The 22,831-nt window shown below is 37.8% G+C and overlaps 3 protein-coding genes across 7 annotated transcripts in view; 2 read left to right on the top strand and 1 right to left on the bottom strand.

Annotated features, from left to right (window-relative positions):
• The window catches only part of LOC123879236 (WD repeat-containing protein 7), a 150,080-nt gene that overhangs the window by 102,756 nt on the left and 24,493 nt on the right, over positions 1 to 22,831 (bottom strand). The window lies entirely within an intron of this gene.
• Positions 7,812 to 11,073, top strand: LOC123879269 (cuticle protein 1-like). The gene is made up of 3 exons (XM_045926925.1): positions 7,812 to 7,935; positions 9,260 to 9,460; positions 10,550 to 11,073. The coding sequence occupies exons 1-3, from the start codon at positions 7,924 to 7,926 to the stop codon at positions 10,715 to 10,717; spliced, it is 381 nt and encodes a 126-aa protein (XP_045782881.1). The 5' UTR covers positions 7,812 to 7,923; the 3' UTR covers positions 10,718 to 11,073.
• LOC123879264 lies at positions 13,964 to 22,787 on the top strand. 2 transcript variants are annotated; one of them, XM_045926919.1, is made up of 3 exons: positions 13,964 to 14,071; positions 15,048 to 15,315; positions 22,163 to 22,787. In XM_045926919.1, the coding sequence occupies exons 1-3, from the start codon at positions 14,041 to 14,043 to the stop codon at positions 22,431 to 22,433; spliced, it is 570 nt and encodes a 189-aa protein (XP_045782875.1). In that variant the 5' UTR covers positions 13,964 to 14,040; the 3' UTR covers positions 22,434 to 22,787. The 2 variants fall into 2 exon arrangements, with proteins under 2 accessions (XP_045782875.1, XP_045782876.1); XM_045926920.1 differs by lacking the exons at positions 13,964 to 14,071; positions 15,048 to 15,315 and adding an exon at positions 19,247 to 19,331 and having other exon boundaries at positions 21,901 to 22,787.

Genomic DNA, 22,831 nt, shown 5'->3' with positions numbered 1-22,831 from the left:
TCCAATAAATGTCCTCCCCTTTCGTGCTATAAATTATGGAGCATCATCTCTCGCCCAATTCCAATATGTGCCATCTTTTAAGGCGTTAAGTGTTGGGGTTTACAAGCAATTTCTGTGCCAGTGTGTTAGGATGTTTTTCCAGTCTAAGCTTGTACTTTTTGGCATACTTGTTCACTTCCTCTTTGATTGTTGGCATTTCTAGGTATCTGTGGATTTCATCATTTCGTGTGAACCATGGTGCTTCAGAGATTGCTCTTAGTACGATATTCTGAAACCGCTGGATTATCTATAGGTTGGAATTCCTTGTTGATCCCCAGAGTTCTATTCCATATGTCCAGATGGGTTGAATTATGCAATTGTAGACTAGGAGCTTGTTTGTCAGTGATAGTGTTGATTGTCGACCAATTAGCCAGTACCAGCTTTTATATTGATAATGTAAATCATTGTATTAATCGGAACGTACTCGCTATTTACGTCATACTATGTAATTAAGCATAATATTAGTTCCCATTTATACTTATCAAGTTATCACGCCTAAACTGCAATTGCTTAATGAATTAGGATTAAACCGATTTTACAAAACATTAGGTTAGTGCCTACGATAGAAATTGCACCAATCAATCATTTAACTATCCCTGTGTTTGTTAAAAAAAAAAAACAGAATTTAACTATCATTTGCAAAAACTAGAAACTAAAAATGTATTCTGTCATTATTATTGTTTCTACTTTTTAGTCTATAACAAGTGTAAATTAAAAATTTATAACACCCCCGACAAGTGAAGGTTACAGTAACTAGAAAAGAACTGATAACTTTCAAACGGCTGAAACGAATAGATAGCTATTCCGCGCCTACGATCCAAAGTATCGGAGTTTTCCAAAACATCATTTTCAAATTTATGTATCTAGGCAACGTCCATCTTGACAGCTTGACATTTTTCAATTGACATAATATTATGAACCTAACGGTAAGTTGACCTTTTTTTCTACAAGAAAACAAGAATAGAGCTAATAACTTTTAAACGGCTGAACCAATTTTTTTGGATTATAGCTAAGAACACTCTCGATCAAGCAACCTTTCAAACAAAAAAAAAAGTGAATTAAAATCGGTTCATTCGTTTAGGCGCTACGATGCCACAGACAGATACACAGATACACACGTCAAACTTATAACACCCCTCTTTTTGGGTCAGGGGTTAAAAAGTCTATTTGGTGAAAATCGGAATAAATAAGTTTTCTTTTTAAACAAAATAAATCATCAAACATGAATTTACTTATATTAGTTGGTAAGTTAATAATGAAATTAATGAAATAATATTTGAAATAAGAATTAGAGAAACATAAAGCGAGGCCGGGACGAGTCAGCTTGTAATACTGAAGTCAAAGTCAAGTCCATTTATTAAACAAGTGTAAATTAAAAATTTATAACACCCCCGACAAGTGAAGGTTACAGTAACTAAAAAAGAGCTGATAACTTTCAAACGGCTGAACCGATTTTCTTGGATTATAGCTAAGAACACTCTCGATCAAGCCACCTTTCAAACAAAAAAAAAACTAAATTAAAATTGGTTCATTAGTTTAGGAGCTACGATGCCACAGACAGATACACAGATACACACGTCAAACTTATAACACCCCTCTTTTTGGGTCGGGGGTTCATCCGCTATTGGTTGTTGCCTGTATCGCGAGGAGTCCGTCCTACTATCATCGGATAATTTCCACGGTACAACGATAACTCCGCAGCATGACGTCGCGACTCGCAAGTCGCAACGATACGTTATCCCCAATAGGATAACGATAATTAGTGTCAATCCCTAGCCGTAAGTATATTGTATTTTAGATGATTTAGATAATTTAGCTTAGTTTAACTTAAATTTACTTTAACTTAATTTTCATCTTATTATATTCTTTTAAAATTTATGACTTAGGTATTTTTTCATAGTCCTTAGGTTAGCTATTATATTATATTTTATATTTTACTGTACGACTTATGTTTATGTTAATGCACGCTGTGACTGCCCGTAAGTGGAGTTGCATAAGAGCAATAGAAAGTAAGGAACAAAATGTATAATTAATATGTGTAACTCTGTGGGCGGTTCTATAGTAAATAAATAAATAAATAAATAAATACGCCCCGAGACCGCAACGGATCGTCGCATGACGAGACCCCAACACCTCGCTTCCCTCAACTGGGCGGTATCGCTATGAGACTCGACGATAACGCACAACGCGCAACGCACTGCCATCAATACTGATATCCAGAGCGGTGCGGAGCCGCAACGTAACGGAAACGCATCGTGTGACCTCAGCCTTATGCCGCGACTTGGTACACATGGACTACACGAATTTCAAACCCCTATTTTACTCCCTTTTTAAAGATACAGAGTTAACTTACATCCCAGGTAAGGACATAGGCTGCTTTTTATCCTGGAAAATCAAAGAGTTTCTAGAGGATTTTGAAAAACCTAAATCCACGCGGACGAAGTTAGGAGCATCATCTATTCTTTTTAATCCCCGACCCAAAAAGAGGGGTGTTATAAGTTTGACGTGTGTATCTGTGTATCTGTCTGTGGCATCGTAGCTCCTAAACTAATGAACCGATTTTAATTTAGTTTTTTTTTTTGTTTGAAAGGTGGCTTGATCGAGAGTGTTCTTAGCTATAATCGAAGAAAATCTGTTCAGCCGTTTGAAAGTTATCAGCTCTTTTCTAGTTACTGTAACCTTCACTTGTCGGGGGTGTTATAAATTTTTAATTTACACTTGTAACATATTATATAAATCCTATTCGATCCGTTATGACCATTTCCCAATGTGACCATTTCCAATACAACCACTTCCCGATACAACCACTTTCTGATACAACCACTGCCCAATACGACCACTTCGTGATACGACCACTTCCCGATACGACATGGGTAAATAGTTAGTGAATCTTATATTATTAAAATTAATTATCTTGGTTCATTGCATAACAAATCAAAAAGTTAATAGTCGGTAGTTCCTTAGACAATTAAAAAAAACTTCCGTTTACGAAAATATGGCCGTCAAAATGGCTGTTTTACGTAAGATGTCCTTCTGCATGCCTAACTCCTAAACTACATAATCGTAAAATCTGAAACTTTAACTATATTAGTACATTAGCTGTGCCCGCGACTTCGTTCGCGTGGAATAGTGACCGCGCTTTATATTATAGCCACGGACGCTCAGGCGCGAGGCGTGTAGTACGTACTCTGTACGTTAAAAATGTTCGCCGTGATTCTTTAAATTGACATAACTTTTTTATTTATGAACCAATTGACATGAAATAAACACTAAATGTTAAGTGAAGCTTATTACAATATATTAGTGAAAACCGTATCTAAATCGAATAAGCCGTTTCTGATATTAGCGTGCACAAACAGACAAAAAAAAAAATTACAATTTCGGGTTCGGCATCGATATAATAACAACCCCTGCTACTTTTTTTTTATATATTGGAAATATACAGACATGTACAGACAGCACTTTTCTACAATTTTATTATATGTATAGATAGTATGATATTACAAACAAAGATAGTCTAGTGCTTGAATCTTTGGCCTCTTATTCAGTGGGTCAAGGGTTCAATCCCACGGGACTCAAACTTTTCGGTGTTATGTGCGTTTTATGTAGTTTTCAACCCCCGACCCAAAAAGAGTTGAGGCGTTTGACGTGTGTATCTGTGTATCTGTCTGCGCATCGTAGTTCCTAAACTAATGACCCGATTTTAATTTAGTTTTTTGTTTGAAAGGTGGCTTGATCGAGAGTGTTCTTAGCTATAATCCAAGAAAATCGGTTCAGCCGTTTGAAAGTTATCAGCTCTTTTCTAGTTACTGTACTGTAACCTTCACTTGTCGGGGGTGTTATAAATTTTTAATTTACACTTGTTAATTAAATGTCACTTGCTTTAACGGAGAATGAACACATCGTGAGGAAACCTGCATGCTTGAGAGTTCGCCATAATATTGGCAAAGATGTGTGAAGTCTACCAATCCGCGCTTGGCCAGTGTAGAGGTTTTGGGCAAACGATTTTCATTCTGAGAGGCTCTGAGAGGACCCGTGCTCTGTAGTGAGCCGGCGATGGGATGATGATGATAGTATGAACAAAATTATCACGACTATGGTAGGCAGTGACGGGCAAAGAGTTCCGAGGCCAGGGTAGGCATTAGTTAGATCATAGGCCTTTTTACTGGCTGGTTAATGGTAAGTAAGCACTGAGCTTTTTCAAATAGTGCAGTGCTTTTATGACTCTACTAGCCGATGCCCGCGATTTCGCCCGCGTGGATTTAGGTTTTTTGAAATCCCGTGGGAACTCTTTGATTTTCCGGGATAAAAACTAGCCTATGTGCTAATCCAGGATATTATCTATCTCCATTCCAAATTTCAGCCAAATCCGTCCAGTAGTTTTTGCGTGAAGGAGTAACAAACATACACACACACACACACACACACACATACAAACTTTCGCCTTTATAATATTAGTGTGAAGTGTGATGTGATGATTTGCACGCTACTGATGGTAGGACTAATAACTAACAAGTTATAAAAGGAACCAAAAACTTAATTTGCTATAATCCGCTAAACCAGAAAAATCTGTGTGGTGCAACATGCAGCATGCGTTATGCACCGCCCGCCCTTCTACTTATAAACATGCAGGAAAAGCCAACCACCAAGCAAGCAATAGGTACGCACCACCCCACGCAGCACCACACAAATCCCATAACCACTCGACGCACGTTTCGCCCCGACACCGGAGCATCCACAGGAGACTTAGACACCGGAGCATCCTCAGGAGACTTAGACACCGGAGCATCCTCAGGAGCGACACCGGAGCATCCTCAGGAGACTTAGGTTGAAATCTATAAAGCGCACTTTGTCTTTGCTTAGACTTAAGTTTCAGTTAAAACGAGACAGATTTATGCGAGTGGTATAGCGCTGTCTCGTTTTAACAGTGTCTTAAGTCTGAGCAAAGTCAAAGTGCGCTCTATAGATTTCAGCCTTAGACCTTACTTTGAAAGTGCATATCGCATGCTGCATGTTGCACCACACAGATTTCTTTGGTTTGGCGGATTATAGCAAATGAAGCTTTTGAGTCCTTGTATATCATGGACTTCCGCAAAGTAACGCCTGTTTCTATACAAGTTATAGTTGACCAAGGTTGTGTAGTTTTTTTTTTTTTTTTATTCACTACAGGTAAGCGCTTGACCACAATCACACCTGATGGAAAGTGATGATGTGGTCTAAGATGGGAGCGTTTACCTAGAAGGTGCCTATTCACTCTTGTTTTAAAGATACCCGGATTGTAATTGGTAGGAAACACAGATCGCGGAAGTCCTGGTCTTTGAACAAACAATTTTGTGAGAGAAAAAAAAAACACAAAAACATGACTTTATTTTGTACTAGCTGACGCCCGCGACTTTATTCACGTGGTATTAGGTTTTTCAAAATCCCGTGGGAACTCTTTGATTATCCGGAATAAAAAGTAGCGTATGTGCCAATCCAGGATATTATCTATCTACATTCCAAATTTCAACCAAATCCGTCTAGTAGTTTATGCGTGAAGGAGTAACAAACATACACACACATACATACGTATACAAACTTTCGCCTTTTTAATATTAGTGTGATAGTGTGATGATACTCTTGGCCAAGTGGTTGAGACGCTCTCCTGTTCGGGAGGTCCCGGGTTCGATTCCCGACAGGGGTAATTTGGGAATTTATAATTTCTTATTTTTCTCTGGTCTGGTAGGAGGCTACGGCAGTGGTTAGTTACGACCCTACCGCCAAAGCTGTGCCGCCACGCGATTTAGCGTTCCGTTACGATGCCGTATAGAAACCGATTAGAGTGCACACAAGCGTAAATTAAAAATTTATAACAACCCGACAAGTGAAGGTTACAGTAACTAGAAAAGAGCTGATAACTTTCAAACGGATGAACCAATTTTTTTGGATTATAGCTAAGAACACTCTCGATCAAGCCACCTTTCAAACAAAAAAAAACTAAATTAAAATCGGTTCATTCGTTTAGGCGCTACGATGCCACAGACAGATACATAGATACACACGTCAAACTTATAACACCCCTCTTTTTGGGTCGGAGGTTAAAAAAAAGTTCTACTGAACGCAACATACTCGCTAATGTCAATAAATAAAGTGCTCTTTGCCAAGCCTATGTTACAAACTTCAATGCCTACTTTTTAATGGATTTCATTTGTTCAAGTTACAAACCTAAATACGACTCACGAAAGTATTTCATGTAAGCTGTAACAGAAACGACAAGTTGTGAAAGAAACAAAAAAATCAATCTGTTTCAATCTTAAAAATAAAGTGTATTATGAAATGGAATTTATAGGTAGGTACATGTATGAAATGAAAATACTTAGTACAATAGATCACACTCTAATGCATGCTTTTTGGTAGAAAATAGCACTCAAACGTAAGTACTATAGCCGTTTTTAGCCCCCGACCCAAAAAGAGGGGTGTTATAAGTTTGACGTGTGTATCTGTGTATCTGTCTGTGGTATCGTAGCGCCTAAACGAATGAACCAATTTTAATTTAGTTTTTTTTTGTTAGAAATGTGGCTTGATCGAGAGTGTTCTTAGGCTATATACCCAAGAAAATCGGTTCAGTCGTTTGAAAGTTATCAGCTATTTTCTAGTTACTGTAACCTTCACTTGTCGGGGGTGTCATAAATTTTTAATTTACACTTGTTTAAAATTTAGACATTTTTGACACTTTTTGTGCAATTTTAATATGCACAAAATATACATATCAAAATCGGTTAAACTGTTGGGCTGCGATAAGCTAGCAGACAGATAGACAGACAGACACAATATCGCATTTATAATATTACTAAAGGATGCCCGCGACTTCGTCCGCGAGGATTTAGGTTTTTAAAGATCCAGTGAGAACTGTGTGATTTTCCGGGATAAAAAGTTGCCTATATCATTTACAGGGACGCAAGCTACCAAACATACAAATCGGTTAAGAGGATGGGTCCTTAGGAATCCCGTGGGAACTCTTTTGATTTCCCGGGATAAAAAGTAGCCTATGTCCTTTCCCGGGATATAAGCTAACCCTGTACCAAATTTCGTCAGAATCGGTTAAACCGTTGGACCGTGAAAAGGTAGCAGACAGACAAACATACACATTTTCGCATTTATAATATTAACTATGGATAGATACGAGTAGATAACTCCGAAAAAAGAGTAAAGTTAAGTAAAATGTCCTTAATTGTACACTAAATTTACATAAAGAAATATACGTATTATAACCACAAGTGTAAATTAAAAATTTATAACACCCCCGACAAGTGAATGTTACAGTAACTAGAAAAGAGCTAATAACTTTCAAACGGCTGACCCGATTTTCTTGGATTATAGCTAAGAACACTCTCGATCAAGCCACCATTGAAACAAAAAAAATTAAATTAAAATCGGTTCATTAGTTTAGGAGCTACGATGCCACAGACAGATACACAGATACACACGTCAAACTTATAACACCCCTCTTTTTGGGTCGGGGGTTACAAATAGATGTTTGTACAATAAGGCGGCCTTGTCGCTAAAATAGCAATCACTTCCAGGCAACCTTAGGATTAGGAGAGATGCGCCCGAGGTCGAACCCTTGACCTTCTGAACAGGAGGCCAACATTTCAACCACTAGGCTATCACAGACATCTTCCGAGATCGTAACACCAGTAACATGCTTCATGTATAATGTCATTGATAACAATATCCGAATACGGAGTGCCTCTACATTTTTTAAATGCCACAAACAAATCCGGTAAGTACTTCATCGTAGCAACGATTACGTAGACTTTCAATGTACACACTATACGTATAAAAGACCTCTGCAGCACCAGGAAAGCACAGTAGCTCTCGAGTAGTCTAACCAAGAAGTTCACGATGAGATTCCTGGTAAGACATCATTAATCTTATCAGAATTTAATAACACGGGAAGCGCGATCTTGACATAAAAAGAACCTAATTTTTCATACGCGAGAAATTCAATACTGCGAAGCTCGATCTTGATATAAAAAGAACCTAATTTTTCATACGCGAGAAAATTCAATATCGAAAAGAAAGTAACTTAAAAGGGGTCTCTCCGTCACTCGCTCCATACAAACGTAGTAGTTCGTCTCTCATTGGAATACTAACCAATCATACTCGATGGAATTTTGTAGAATATATGTATGTCTGTGATTACCGTTAAAATATTCGGTTTCAAAGTTACGCGGTCTTAAAAATTCACATACAAATCTTTGAGCCCCTGTAATTTTAAAACTAAGTAAAGTACATATTTTTAGAAAAATCTAAAACAACACAGGCACGCATATTAGTTTCTAGAATATGTCCGGCCTTTCATGGACTTTGGTTGCTTAATATTCAAATGTAATTGGGGCTACGATTGTATGGAGTAAGTCACGGAGAGAGCCCTGTTAACAGGGCTCTCTCCGTCACTCGTTTCCACTCGTTTCATACAATCGTAGTTCCAATTTCATTTGAATATTAAGCAACCAAAGTCCATGAAATTTTGCAGACATATTCTAGAAACTAATATCTGTGTCTGTGGTGTTTTAGATTTTTCTAAAAATATGTAGTTTTAAAATTACAAGGGCTCCAAGATTTGTATGAAAATTTTAAGACCGCGTAACTTTGAAACCGAATATTTTAACAGAAATCTGGAAAACCACAGACATAGATATTAGTTTTTAGAATATATCTGCAAAATTTCATGGACTTAGATTGCTTAGTATTCAAATGAAATTGGAACTACGATTGTATGAAACGAGTGGAAACGAGTGACGGAGAGAGCCCTCTTAAAAACGATATTTTATAACACGGGAAGCGCGAGCTTGTCATAAAACGATCCTAATTTTTTCGCGAAAATTCAATATTGAAAAGAAAGTAACTTAACTTACTAAGATACGCGATCTTGACATTAAAAAAGCCTAATTTTCGTATGGCATTACACTTAACTTTTACTTGTTTGTAGTCGTCCAGTTTTACTTTTCATTTTTTATAAATATAATTTTATTAATAAAAGAAAACTAGCCATGCTAATCATGACTAATACTCCCCGTTCCCCTCCAACTAAGCGTAAAGCTTGTGCTAGGAGTTGGTACGACAGTAATGCAACGGGTGGGGTTTGAACCGGCGACCTTTCGGATTTTAGTCTGCTCCTATAACCGTTGAGCTATTAAGGCTTAATGTTTAATTATGTAACTTATTCTCTCAACAGATCGCTTTCGTTGCCATCCTCGGCTATGCTTCGGCTAGCGCCATCATCGCCCCCCTGGCATACGGCGCCAACGCTGGCGACGTCCAGGCAGCCATCATCGACGCGAATGTCGCGGCGCGCGACACCGCTCGGGCGATCGGAGAAGGCCAGGCCCGCGCTGCCGAAGCCGCCATCCAGTACAACGCTGAGGCAGTCCGTCAGGTGAATATTTAACTCTATACCAATAACAACGCGACAATCGCCGCTTTCAATACGACTGTCGCGTCCACCTGCTCGAAGAAGGCAAAGCTCGTGCTTCCAAAACCGCTCCGCTGAGGCAGTCAGGTAAATATTTACTCATACAAACAACAGCGCGATAATCGTCATAAACAACGCGACTGTCGCGGCGCAAAATACGTCCGCGTCATTCGAAAGGTCAGGCCCGCACTTTTAAAGCCGCTATGCAATACAACATTAAAGTCCTGCGCCGCCTGAATCCAGCGGTTCGTTGCGGCACGCCTGATGCCGTTTTTCCAACTATAGTTTGGGGGGCTTTCAACGCTGCGCTTTCCAGTGCGTACTCATCATTCTTGGGACCCCAATGTTAGTTTTTCGAAATATGCGCACTCATGTCATGTCATGTGTGTGTTGACTCGCTCAAGCAATACACGGCGCTGCAATTGCTTGTATACAGTATGGGATATTAATAAATTGTACATTTGAAAAGAGCAACCGCCGAGTTTCTTGCTGGTTCTTCTCGGTAGGAACGGCATTCCGAAACAGTGGTAGATTATTTTGACGATTCAAAAGCACTTGTAAAAGTTTAATTGAATAAAAATAATTTGAATTTGTGCCCGTTCATTGCTGCTTCAGATTCGCAAGATGTGTGGCACCATTTTCAAAAAGAAACTTTTTTTTTTGTTTCTTTTAATCCGTTGAACTATGTCGGTCACTCTGGTTCTTGGATCTGCCCATTTCTGATTTGATCACATAGAGAAACTTCAAACATAGCTCTCCATCGTCCGCTGAGTTAATCTGAGCTTAAACCTTAGCAGAGCTTCTCAACAGGTGGACCCAAAAAGTAGTACTATAAAGATATTTTAATAGAATAGAATAGAATAGAATAGAATAGATTTTTATTCAAATAAACTTTTACAAGTGCTTTTGAATCGTCAAATAATTTACCACTGGTTCGGAATGCCGTTCCTACCGAGAAGAACCAGCAAGAAACTCGGCGGTTGCTCTTTTCAATTGTGCAATTTACAATAAGGCAAATAATAAAATAAAAATAAAATAAAATAATTGATCCAGGTCGCTGAAACCAACCGCAACATCAACCAGAACCTCGTGAACGCCCGCGCCGCTGGCTATGCTGGTGCTCCCCTCGCCTACGCCGGCGCTCCCCTGGCCTACGCTGGAGCTCCCCTTGGCGTAGCCGCCGCCTACGGTGCCTACCCCTACGGACTCCGCGCTTGGTAACCAGTTACCAACCACTACACACCATCTGTCGATCTATTCAGTGTTCCTAAAATAACTGTCAGAATTAACATAATTAAATACAACTAGCCAGTTTATTAGGTAATGTTAATTTAGTTAATATCGTATGAGAGTTACCTCAGCCGATTTATAATCTGTTGGGGATACCCTCGTAGGATTACTGATAACGGTTCAAACTTTATCGGTAAGAGTCGACACCACCTCAGTTTAACAAGGATAACCGAATCTCGCTCAACGGACGTAATATACAAAGGTTTTGTTCGGTAACTCTCTTTGTAAAGTGAATCTAATCACATGCCATCTCAGCCAAAGTGCTGCATAAATACATAATTTTTTTTTACAAACTTCGGTTGTAATTTTTATTTTTCTACTTATTTTTATACACACCATCTGTCAGCCGTTTTTGTAAATAAAATGTTTGAGGTAACGAAATGAACGTTGTTTTAATAACATTATTTACCATTCCCTATCGAGTACATACAACAACAGATTAATAGAGCCTCAATAGCTCAACGGTTGAGGAGCGGACTGAATTCCGAAAGGTCGGCGGTTCAAACCCCACCCGCTGCACTATTGTCGTACCTACTCCTAACACAGCTTGGCGCTTAGTCCGAGGGGAAAGGGGAGTATTAGTCATGATTAGCATGACTAATAATCTATTAAAAAAAATGGATCATACCGCGTGTGGGCGTCTTCTCCATACCATTTCTGGACACAGACATTCACTATAAGCTACTCTACTCCTAAGTACTAACTTAGTCCTAATTATTATTTATTTATTCATACCCCCTCCAATAAAATAAAGTTCACTTAAACTCGACTACTCTTCTTAATAAACGCTGAAATACATATTACACAGGTGTAAATTAAAAATTTATAAAACCCCCGACAAGTGAAGGTTACAGTAACTAGAAAAGAGCTGATACATTTTCAAACGGCTGAACCGATTTTCTTGAATTATAGCTAAGAACACTCAAGATCAAGCCACCTTTGAAACAAAAAGAAAACTAAATTAAAATCGGTTCATTCGTTTAGGCGCTACGATGCCACAGACAGATACACAGATACACAGACACACAGATACACACGTCAAACTTATAACACCCCTCTTTTTGGGTCGGGGGTTAAAAAATCAAAAACACCACAAACACAGATATTAGTTTCTAGAATATGTCTGCAAAATTTCATGGACTTTGGTTGCTTAGTATTCAAATAAAATTGGAACTACGATTGTATGAAATGAGTGACGGAGAGGGCCCTGTTAAGAGGAATCCCCAAAAAAAAGCGGCCAAGTGCGAGTCAGACTCGCGCACTGAGGGTTCCGTACTCGGGTATTTTTTCCAACATTTTGCACGATAAATCAAAAACTGTCTTAAATAAAACGGATTAAGGATTTCTGTACTAAAATAAAATGATAAATATTCGTAGACATACAAAGTCCCACAAAATGTAAAACTTAAAAATAAATAAAAATCTGTTTTAGAATGTACAGGTAAAGCCCTTTCATATGATACCCCACTTGATATAGTTATCTTACTTTGAAAATTAAAACACATTTTAATTTTTTTTAAATGATGTAACCACAAATTCGGGGTTTTCAGATTTATTCCTGTACTTGTGCTATAAGACCTACCTACCTGCCAAATTTCATGTCTCTAGGACAACGGGAAGTACCCTATAGGTTTCTTGACAGACACGACGGACAGACGGACAGACAGACAGACAGACAACAAAGTGATCCTATAAGGGTTCCGTTTTTCCTTTTGAGGTACGGAACCCTAAAAACGTAGTTTGGCCACATGAGTAGTGGTTTGGCTCTCATTTGAATGCTAACCAATCAAACTCAATTAAATGTAGACACGTGCAAGAAGCCAATATCTTTGTTGTACATACAAGTGATTTCTAAAATTCTAACCATAAATCACGGTCAGCAAAGTTATGGTAGTGAGAAATGTAAACAACATGCAGTGGCGGGCTTGGTGTGGCGGAGGGGCCTTCACTTCGGGCCTCTAGGGGGCCCCCAAACCTTGAGCAATCCTTTACGGCACGTTTCCACTATGTCGTCACCGTAATTTATCGTCGTCACAGGATTCTTAAAAACCTAATCCACGTAGACGAAGTTGCGGACATTATCTACTTGAAATACAAATAGAAATATACCTATATAATACCTACTAATATTATAAATGTGAAAGTGTGGATGTTTGTTACTCAATCACGCAAAAACCACGCGACGGATTTGGCTGAAATTTGGAATGGAGATAGATTATACCTTGGATTAACTTATAAGCTACTTTTTATTCCGGAAAATCAAAGAGTTCCCGCGGGATTTTGAAAAACGTAAATCCACGCAGACGAAGTCGCGGGCATCAGCTAGTAATATTTAAATTGGCACAGGCATAGCTTGCATCTTGGGGTTGTACACTGAGTGCTTTTTATTCCGAACGATCAGAGAGTTCCCTTATTGGACTCACAAAATATATGTTCAGTAGCCTAGTAGCAACGGTAAGCTTCGAGGTGGAGGTACTATACAAAATTAAAGACTAAAGAGCAAAAGATTTATAAAAATTAATATTAGCCATGTTAATTATGATTAACATTCCCATGTTAACCTTCAACTAAGCGAAAGCTTGTGCTAGGAGTGATTACGACAATAGTGCAATGGGTGAGGTTTGAATCGCCTACCTTTTGCATTTCAATCCGCTTCTTAACCGTTGAGCTATTGAGGCTCAATAGTTAAGGACCGCTTGAGTTACGATATGATACTTCCGGTAGAATTGACGAAAAATTTCACGCTAGCGCTTATATTCCTTGATTAAATCGTTACTTTTTATTGTCAAATTATTATTTCCTTCCTAACTTTTACATTCAATAAGTTTCAGTGCACCTTTTTTTATACACAGGAAATGCCTAACGCATAACTTTCCAATTTGGATTTAAAAAAATGACTTTAGACTTCATGAATCCATCGAAAAATTAAATCCGCACAAAATATAAAAAAGAACGGGGCCTCATTTCATAATGCCGCCTGGGCCTCAAACGGACGGTACTATAATTATTATTGGGGGCCTCCGACAGTACTATAATTTGGGGCCTCCAATAGGCTCAGTCCGCCACTGACAACATGTGTTAGATAAGATTAACTTCAACAAAATATTTTCTTATTTGATAACATTCTGAAAAAAAAACAATTGGTAGGTACTTAGAAATTAAAATTGGATAATTTTACAAGCATTGTGTTAATTGAAAAAATTGTATATAACCGTAAGAGCAAGGGAAAATTTCGTTCATACTGCGAAACAGCAATGGGTAATCTACAAGTGATTGTCATTGTTGGTAAGTATCGTTACTATTATAACATCTTACATCCATCACAAATATCTTTTAATTAGGACTTGCCTTTACACCAGTTTAAAAAATCTATTCAAACTATGGTCAGTCCTGAGAAAAGCATATCATGCAATCGAAGATTAAACAAAATGATAAAAGAGCATGGATTTGATCTGCAGCTCGCTCCAGCATCGCGCGGGACTTCAATTACTTTTATATATGACATAATATTGTATACTAGAGCCCGCGGCTTCGCCCGCGTGGATTTCAATTTTTTTTTAAATCCCGTGGGAACTCTTTGATTTTCCGGGATAAAAAGTAGCCTATGTCCTTCCCCGGGATGTATCCCATGTCTGTACCAAATTTCATTCAAATCGATTCAGCGGTTGGGCCGTGAAAACGTAGCAGACCGACAAACAGATAGACAGACAGATAGGCAGAAAGACAGACACACTTTCGCATTTATAATATTAGTATGGATATGGATTATTAAATCTTTGAAAAGAGCAACCGCCGAGTTTCTTGCTGGTTTTTCTAGGACCTAGGTAGGAAAGGCATTCCAATCCAGCGGTAGATGCTCTTGACGATTCAAAAGTATTAAAAAGTACGTAACGTATAGACTTGTAAAGTTTTTATGAAAAAAAAATTGATTTTTGAATTAGAGCAAGATCCCACTGCCGTCAGACCTTCCTTTTTTTCTTAGAAACAAAATGTGTTGGATAGTTTTAGTGTGTAACTACTTAGTGGTATTTTAAGTACTACTAAGGGCCTGTTTCACAACCGCCAGATAAACTTTATCTAACATATCTAGCAATACGAAAACTGTCATAACGTCAGTTAGATTAAGGGCCTGTTTCACAACCGCATATGGGAATTTACTATTGATATATCTATGGATATCGTCCAGTTACAGTATTTTTTTAAAGTAGTTTATATTTATTTATTTTTAGTACTTTCTTCAAAGAAATCTTTACTTTTTCAGCATTAGCAATTTTATGGATAAACATATCAAACGCGCAACCAGTAAAAGAAACCTATCAACAACATATTAATTTTGATCATGGTTTAAAGAGAAAAGATGGCAACGGAGAAGTGGCAGTGGCAAAAAGAAAGGATCATTTAGATGACAATGTGATCACCGATGATATTACACTGGGGCAAAAGGCGATACCAAGTATATCGGGGCATGACACGGGTGAGGAGAGGACATCGAATATAATTGGTAGTCGTCGCGGGGGTAGGAGAATGAAATGTGTCCAAATTAATACATTGAGCGCTAAAAAGAAAAAGCTTTTGTCAACATTTAGTAACTCAGAAATACTGTTAGCACTTCACGAAAGATTGAAGAACCCCTTGAAAAGGAAAGGGGGACGTAAACCTAGACCTGGACCTGGACCTGGACCTAGACCTATACCTATACCCGACCCACCAATTCAAACTTATGAAGATTTTGATCTTTAGTAACGTAACTAATACCATGTCACCCTGAGAGCGTTTCCACACTATCCGATCCGTTGTCGGTATCGGACGCCGATACGATATCAGGGCAAGTAAAATGTATGAAATATGTACTTGCCTGTCACATGTCCGATATCGGAGCCGACACCGATATGTTGGCGACACCATCGGACGCCCGTGAGCTATCGGACGATAAAGTTTGTAAGTGTTCTATACGAGTGTACCTACATTATTTCTGCATGCGTAGAGACTTGACGCATGGCGGCTATTTTGAAATTTGAACTAGTCCGAGTTTGGTTGTAAACATGGCGTCGTCATCATATTTTAAATTCGATATACGAGTAATTACTTTAATTGAACTAGTAGACCATGTTTGTGGGATAAAGATTTGATAAAACTTAGGGAGGAATATAAAAATAAAATACTCCGAGACAATGGGATGTATCCAATACATTATGTCAACAGATCTTTTTTTGCATCTCAAATATAACAGATACAGCAAATGAAGTTTTCTATTATGGTCTGCCATGACACTGCCCGCGTCCCGCTTAAAGAGAAAATGGTGGAATCGAAAATATTTTATCTGAAATATATGAAGATACTACATGATATCGGATGTCGGATATCGGCGAACGGTGTCCGATACCGATATCGAATCAGATTATGTGGAAACGCTCTGAGGATGTATACTGTTGGACACCAGCCTTCCTTTCACACCCCGTCTTCAACCTTTCTCATCCAGCCATATAACTTCACCCTCTTCATAATAAAATATTCATTATATTGTCTTTTCATTCTGTTATTTGCTATAAACTAGCGCTTGGCTGCTATAATACCTACCGAATGATGATGGTAAAGCGTGCTTGCCTAGAAGATGCCTATTCACTCTTGACTTGAAGGTGAAAAGTGGAGGAGAGGACTGAAACCATAAGGGTTTCCCATATCCTAGCTGCTAGGATATGGAACACCCTTGTGGTCTCGTAAATAATTTTGAGCTGCTAGGACCAAGCAGTCGAAATTATTTACGAGGAACTAAATCTTTCCTCTAACCTAACCTTGACGAATTCATTAAATCGTATAAACCGTAGAATTCACATAATCGTTTCATTTTTCAATATGACGTAAAGACTACGCTATCATGTACCTACCCATTTCAAAATAAAACTATTTGAAACTACATTAATTTTTATTTTTACTAACCATTTATAGGTATCATAGTTGCAGTGAAGTGTCGTGCAAAAACACTGTAAAAAGAAAAACTCGATTTCGAAAAAACCACAAAAAACTTAGTTTGTACCCGAAGGCTGCGAATAGGATCCTATTACTAAGCCTCCGCTTTCCATCCATCCGTCTGTCGGTCAGCGCGCTGTATCTAGTGAACCTTAATAGGTACAGTTGAAATTTTCACAGAACGTCTATTTCTTACCACTATAACAAGAAATAAAAATTTCAAAATGGCCGCCATGAAAATTTAAAAAAACCTGCACTTTTTTTTGATATAACATCCGTTACGTCAATTTTTTCATATGAAATATACGCTATGTCACCCGGACCTTTACAAAGAATCAATTGACACCTCCTTCATCAACATCGGCCCAGTAGTTTAGGCGCTACGGTGGAACACACAGAATCTGGATACAAACAAACATACATAGACTGCTAAAATCATAACCCTTCCCTTTGGCTTTGCCGCAGTCGGGTAAAAATCTATTAAAACCATGCTTCTGAGTAAAGCATAAGAGTATGATTCAATCGAAGGTAATGTAAATAATAAAAGAGCGTGAATTTGACCTGCAGCTCGCTCCAGCAATGCCCCGCGCACTTCAATTACTTTTATACAAGGCATAATATTGTATATCAAAGCAAACCGCCGAGTTTCTTGCTGGTTCTTCTCGGTATTAAAGGCACTCCGAACCAGTGGTAGATGCTTTTGACGATTCAAAAGTATTTGTAAAAGTTTAATTGAATGAAAATATTTTGAATTTGAATGTTAACCAATCAAACTCAATGAAATGTAGACACGTGCTAGACCTAATATCTGTGTACGTATAAGTGGTATCTAAAATTCTAACCATAAAACACGGTCAGCAAAGTTATGGTAGTGAGAAATGTAAACAACATGCAGTGGCGGGCTTGGTGGGGCGGAGGGGCCTTCGCCTCGGGCCTCTAGGGGGCCCCCAAACCTTGAGCAATCCTTTACAGTGCGTTCCCACTATGTCGTCACCGTAATTTATCGTCGTCACAGGATTCTTAAAAACCTAATCCACGTAGACGAAGTTGCGGACATTATCTACTTGAAATACAAATAGAAATATACCTATATAATACCTACTAATATTATAAATGTGAAAGTGTGGATGTTTGTTACTCAATCACGCAAAAACCACTCGACGGATTTGGCTGAAATTTGGAATGGAGATAGATTATACCTTGGATTAACTTATAAGCTACTTTTTATTCCGGAAAATCAAAGAGTTCCCGCGGGATTTTAAAAAACGTAAATCCACGCGGACGAAGTCGCGGGCATCAGCTAGTAATATTTAAATTGGCACAGGCATAGCTTGCATCCTGGGGTTGTACACTTAGTGCTTTTTATTCCGAACGATCAGAGAGTTCCCGAAGGATTTCAAAAAATTATATCCACGTGGACGAAGTCGCGCCGTCCGCCTCGGGCCTCTAATAGGCCACCAAACCTTGAGCAATTCTTTATGGCACGTTCCCATTATGTCGTCACCGTAATTTATCGTCGTTGTTTTGTATGAAAGAATCGTCAGACTGTCGTCTACGATTCTTTCATTTCTTCCATTTCATTCTTTCTTTGATTTCATTTTTTCTTGCCGTCCTATAAGTGAACTCATCTATTTAAATAAACAAACCACGATGCTGTAAACTGCACTATTTTTTATCGTCACGACACAGTGGCAACGCGCCCTTATTGGACTCACAAAATATATGCTCAGTAGCCTAGTAGCAACGGTAAGCTTCGAGGTGGAGGTACTATACAAAATTAAAGACTAAAGAGCAAAAGATTTATAAAAAAATTAATATTAGCCATGTTAATTATGATTAACATTCCCATGTTAACCTTCAACTAAGCGAAAGCTTGTGCTAGGAGTGATTACGACAATAGTGCAATGGGTGAGGTTTGAATCGCCTACCTTTTGCATTTCAATCCGCTTCTTAACCGTTGAGCTATTGAGGCTCAATAGTTAAGGACCGCTTGAGTTACGATATGATACTTCCGGTAGAATTGACGAAAAATTTCACGCTAGCGCTTATATTCCTTGATTAAATCGTTACTTTTTATTGTCAAATTATTATTTCCTTCCTAACTTTTACGTTCAATAAGTTTCAGTGCACCTTTTTTTATACACAGGAAATGCCTAACGCATAACTTTCCAATTTGGATTTAAAAAAATGACTTTAGACTTCATGAATCCATCGAAAAATTAAATCCGCACAAAATATAACAAAGAACGAGGCCTCATTTCATAATGCCGCCTGGGCCTCAAACTGACGGTACTATAATTATTATTGAGGGCCTCCGACAGTACTATAATTTGGAGCCTCCGATAGGCTCAGTCCGCCACTGACAACATGTGTTAGATAAGATTAACTTCAACAAAATATTTTCTTATTTGATAACATTCTGAAAAAAAACAATTGGTAGGTACTTAGAAATTAAAATTGGATAATTTTACAAGCATAGTGTTAATTGAAAAAATTGTATATAACCGTAAGAGCAAGGGAAAATTTCGTTCATACTGCGAAACAGCAATGGATAATCTACAAGTGATTGTCATTGTTGGTAAGTATCGTTACTATTATAACATCTTACATCCATCACAAATATCTTTTAATTAGGACTTGCCTTTACACCAGTTTAAAAAATCTATTCAAACTATGGTCAGTCCTGAGAAAAGCATATCATGCAATCGAAGATTAAACAAAATGATAAAAGAGCATGGATTTGATCTGCAGCTCGCTCCAGCAGCGCGGGACTTCAATTACTTTTAATTAATTTGGAAGCAGACTGCCTAAGCAGGAACCCAGTATTAGACTCTGAAGAAAATACAGATGAACAATTGAAAGTTGTTAACTTGGTTAAACTTGAAGATATTTTAACAGATCAGAAAAACAATGAAGAAATACAAAACCAAAAAAGCAAGTTGATTGAAAAAAACATGGTCTACTTAAAAAAGATGGGGAAAAAAGAAAAAATAATTCTATCAGAACAATTTAGCATTAAATTATTGGAAAATATACATAAAAACCTGTGCCATATTGGAATTGGACAAATGCAGAAAACAATTAGTCCACACTATGCTGCCAAAAATTTGATGAAAAACATTAAAAAAGTTTGTAGTAATTGTGAAATTTGTATTAAAAATAAATCAAGAGGACATGACAAATTTGGACTTATGTTTCATCTGGGCCCGGCCAAAAAGCCTTTCGAAATAATCTCTATAGACACAATTGGTGGCTTTGGGGGCTCAAGATCAACAAAGAAATATCTTCATCTCTTAGTAGATCACTTTACGAGATATGCATTCATTGTAACATCGAAAACGCAGACAGCAGACGATTTTATAAAACTAGTCATGAACATATCAGAGGTAGAGGATATTGGCATGCTTCTCACCGACCAGTACCCAGGAATTAATTCGAAAGAATTCAAGAAGTTCTTAAATGACAAGAGAATCCCAATGGTCTTCACTGCAGTAAATGCACCATTCTCAAATGGCTTAAATGAAAGGCTCAATCAAACACTGGTGAACAAAATCAGATGTAAAATAAATGAAGGAGGGAAAAAGAGAGCATGGACAACAATAGCCCAAGAATGTGTAAATATATACAACAATACTACACATTCAGTCACTGGCTTTTTACCAAGATATCTTTTATATGGAACAGATGTCAATATTTTACCAAACGAATTAAAGCAAGAGATATCCAATAGTGATTGGATAGAGGACAGAAAAACAGCACTAGAAAATACAATAAAGTCACACAACTACAACAAAACACTATTTGATAAGAATAGAATACACCATGAATTTAATGTGGGAGACATGGTTTATGTGGAAAATGGAAACAAGCTAAACAGGAAGAAATTAGATGAACTAAAAATTGGACCTTATGAAATAATACAAAAATTATCAAACTCAATTTACAAAATTGATACAGGGCACAGGAAAACAGAATCGAACCTTTTCCATATTACAAAATTAATACCAGTCCCTACGTTAGATGTTTAAGGAATTGCTGTATTTGAGAGAAAATTTTAAATTTTCTCCACCGGGAGGGGAGATGTAAAGAAAATACATTCCCATTTTCTTAGTGATCTTTGAATTTGAATTTTGCCGCGCTCCATAATAAGACTGTCATTTGTCAGCGAGTTGTATCTTGTCTGTGTTTTGAAGTTACAAGGCATGTGAGAAGATTAGAGGTTATAATATGTGATTTGACGCGAAAAGATTAAATGGAGAGAATCAAAAATTCATTAATAAGCAATTAACTTAGTGAAAGTATAAACTTTAATGTCGTTTCTCTTAATTCAGAGCAACACATGATTGTTTTAACTGGCTGATCCTTAAAATTACCTTATATATATGACATAATATTGTATACTAGAGACCGCGGCTTCGCCCGCGTGGATTTCAGTTTTTTAAAATCCCGTGGGAACTCTTTGATTTTCCGGGATAAAAAGTAGCCTATGTCCTTCCACGGGATGTATCCCATGTCTGTATTAAATTTCATTCAAATCGATTCAGCGGTTGGGCCGTGAAAACGTAGCAGACCGACAGACAGATAGACAGACAGACAGGCAGAAAGACAGACAGACACACTTTCGCATTTATAATATTAGTATGGATATGGATTATTAAATCTTTGAAAAGAGCAACCGCCGAGTTTCTTGCTGGTTTTTCTAGGACCTAGGTAGGAAAGGCATTCCAATCCAGCGGTAGATGCTCTTGACGATTCAAAAGTATTAAAAAGTACGTAACGTATAGACTTGTAAAGTTTTTATGAAAAAAAAATTGATTTTTGAATTAGAGCAAGATCCCACTGCCGTCAGACCTTCCTTTTTTTCTTAGAAACAAAATGTGTTGGATAGTTTTAGTGTGTAACTACTTAGTGGTATTTTAAGTACTACTAAGGGCCTGTTTCACAACCGCCAGATAAACTTTATCTAACATATCTAGCAATACGAAAACTGTCATAACGTCAGTTAGATTAAGGGCCTGTTTCACAACCGCATATGGGAATTTACTATTGATATATCTATGGATATCGTCCAGTTACAGTATTTTTTTAAAGTAGTTTATATTTATTTATTTTTAGTACTTTCTTCAAAGAAATCTTTACTTTTTCAGCATTAGCAATTTTATGGATAAACATATCAAACGCGCAACCAGTAAAAGAAACCTATCAACAACATATTAATTTTGATCATGGTTTAAAAAGAAAAGATGGCAACGGAGAAGTGGCAGTGGCAAAAAGAAAGGATCATTTAGATGACAATGTAATCACCGATGATATTACACTGGGGCAAAAGGCGATACCAAGTTTATCGGGGCATGACACGGGTGAGGAGAGGACATCGAATATAATTGGTAGGCGTCGCGTGGATATGACATGTGTCCAAATTAATACATTGAGCGCTAAAAAGAAAAAGCTTTTGTCAACATTTAGTAACTCAGAAATACTGTTAGCACTTCACGAAAGATTGAAGAACCCCTTGAAAAGGAAAGGGGGACGTAAACCTAGACCTAGACCTGGAACTGGACCTAGACCTATACCCGACCCACCAATTCAAGCTAACTATGAAATAGGTTTTCAAACTTATGTAACTAATACCATGTCACCCGATACCGACAACGGATCGGATAACGTGGAAAGGCTCTGAGGACACAAGCCTTCCTTCCACACCCCGTCTTCAGCCTCTCTCGTCCAGCCATATAACTTCACCCTCTTCATAAAAAAAAAATTCATTATATTATTATCTTTTGACGGTTCACGAAACACCCTTGGTCTCGTTAATAATTTCGAGCTGCTAGGACCAAGCAGTTCAAAATTATTTACGAGGAACTAAATCGTTCCGTACGTGCCTATGGAATTTCAACTATATACGGGACCTTGACGAATTCATTAAATCGTACAAACCGTAGAATTCGTATAATAATCGTTTCATTTTTCAATATGACGTAAAGACTACGCTATCATGTACCTACCCATTCCAAAATAAAACTATTTGAAACTACATTAATTTTTATTTTTAACCCCCGACCCAAAAAGAGGGGTGTT

The sequence above is a fragment of the Maniola jurtina genome, chromosome 27 (genome assembly GCF_905333055.1).
Source record: "Maniola jurtina chromosome 27, ilManJurt1.1, whole genome shotgun sequence".
Lineage (NCBI taxonomy): Eukaryota > Metazoa > Arthropoda > Insecta > Lepidoptera > Nymphalidae > Maniola > Maniola jurtina.
Note: the sequence above shows the minus strand (reverse complement) of the source record. Positions and strands in the feature narration are given on the sequence as shown.

Bases quoted from the DNA above. Each gene is read 5' to 3' on its own strand.
- LOC123879269 (XM_045926925.1), top strand. The intron at 9,461-10,549 runs GTGAATATTTAA...TAATTGATCCAG, and splicing joins ACGCTGAGGCAGTCCGTCAG to GTCGCTGAAACCAACCGCAA.
- LOC123879264 (XM_045926919.1), top strand. From the start codon at position 14,041: ATGGGTAATCTACAAGTGATTGTCATTGTTG. The intron at 14,072-15,047 runs GTAAGTATCGTT...TTACTTTTTCAG, and splicing joins ACAAGTGATTGTCATTGTTG to CATTAGCAATTTTATGGATA. The intron at 15,316-22,162 runs ATGTGTCCAAAT...CGTGGATATGAC, and splicing joins CGCGGGGGTAGGAGAATGAA to ATGTGTCCAAATTAATACAT.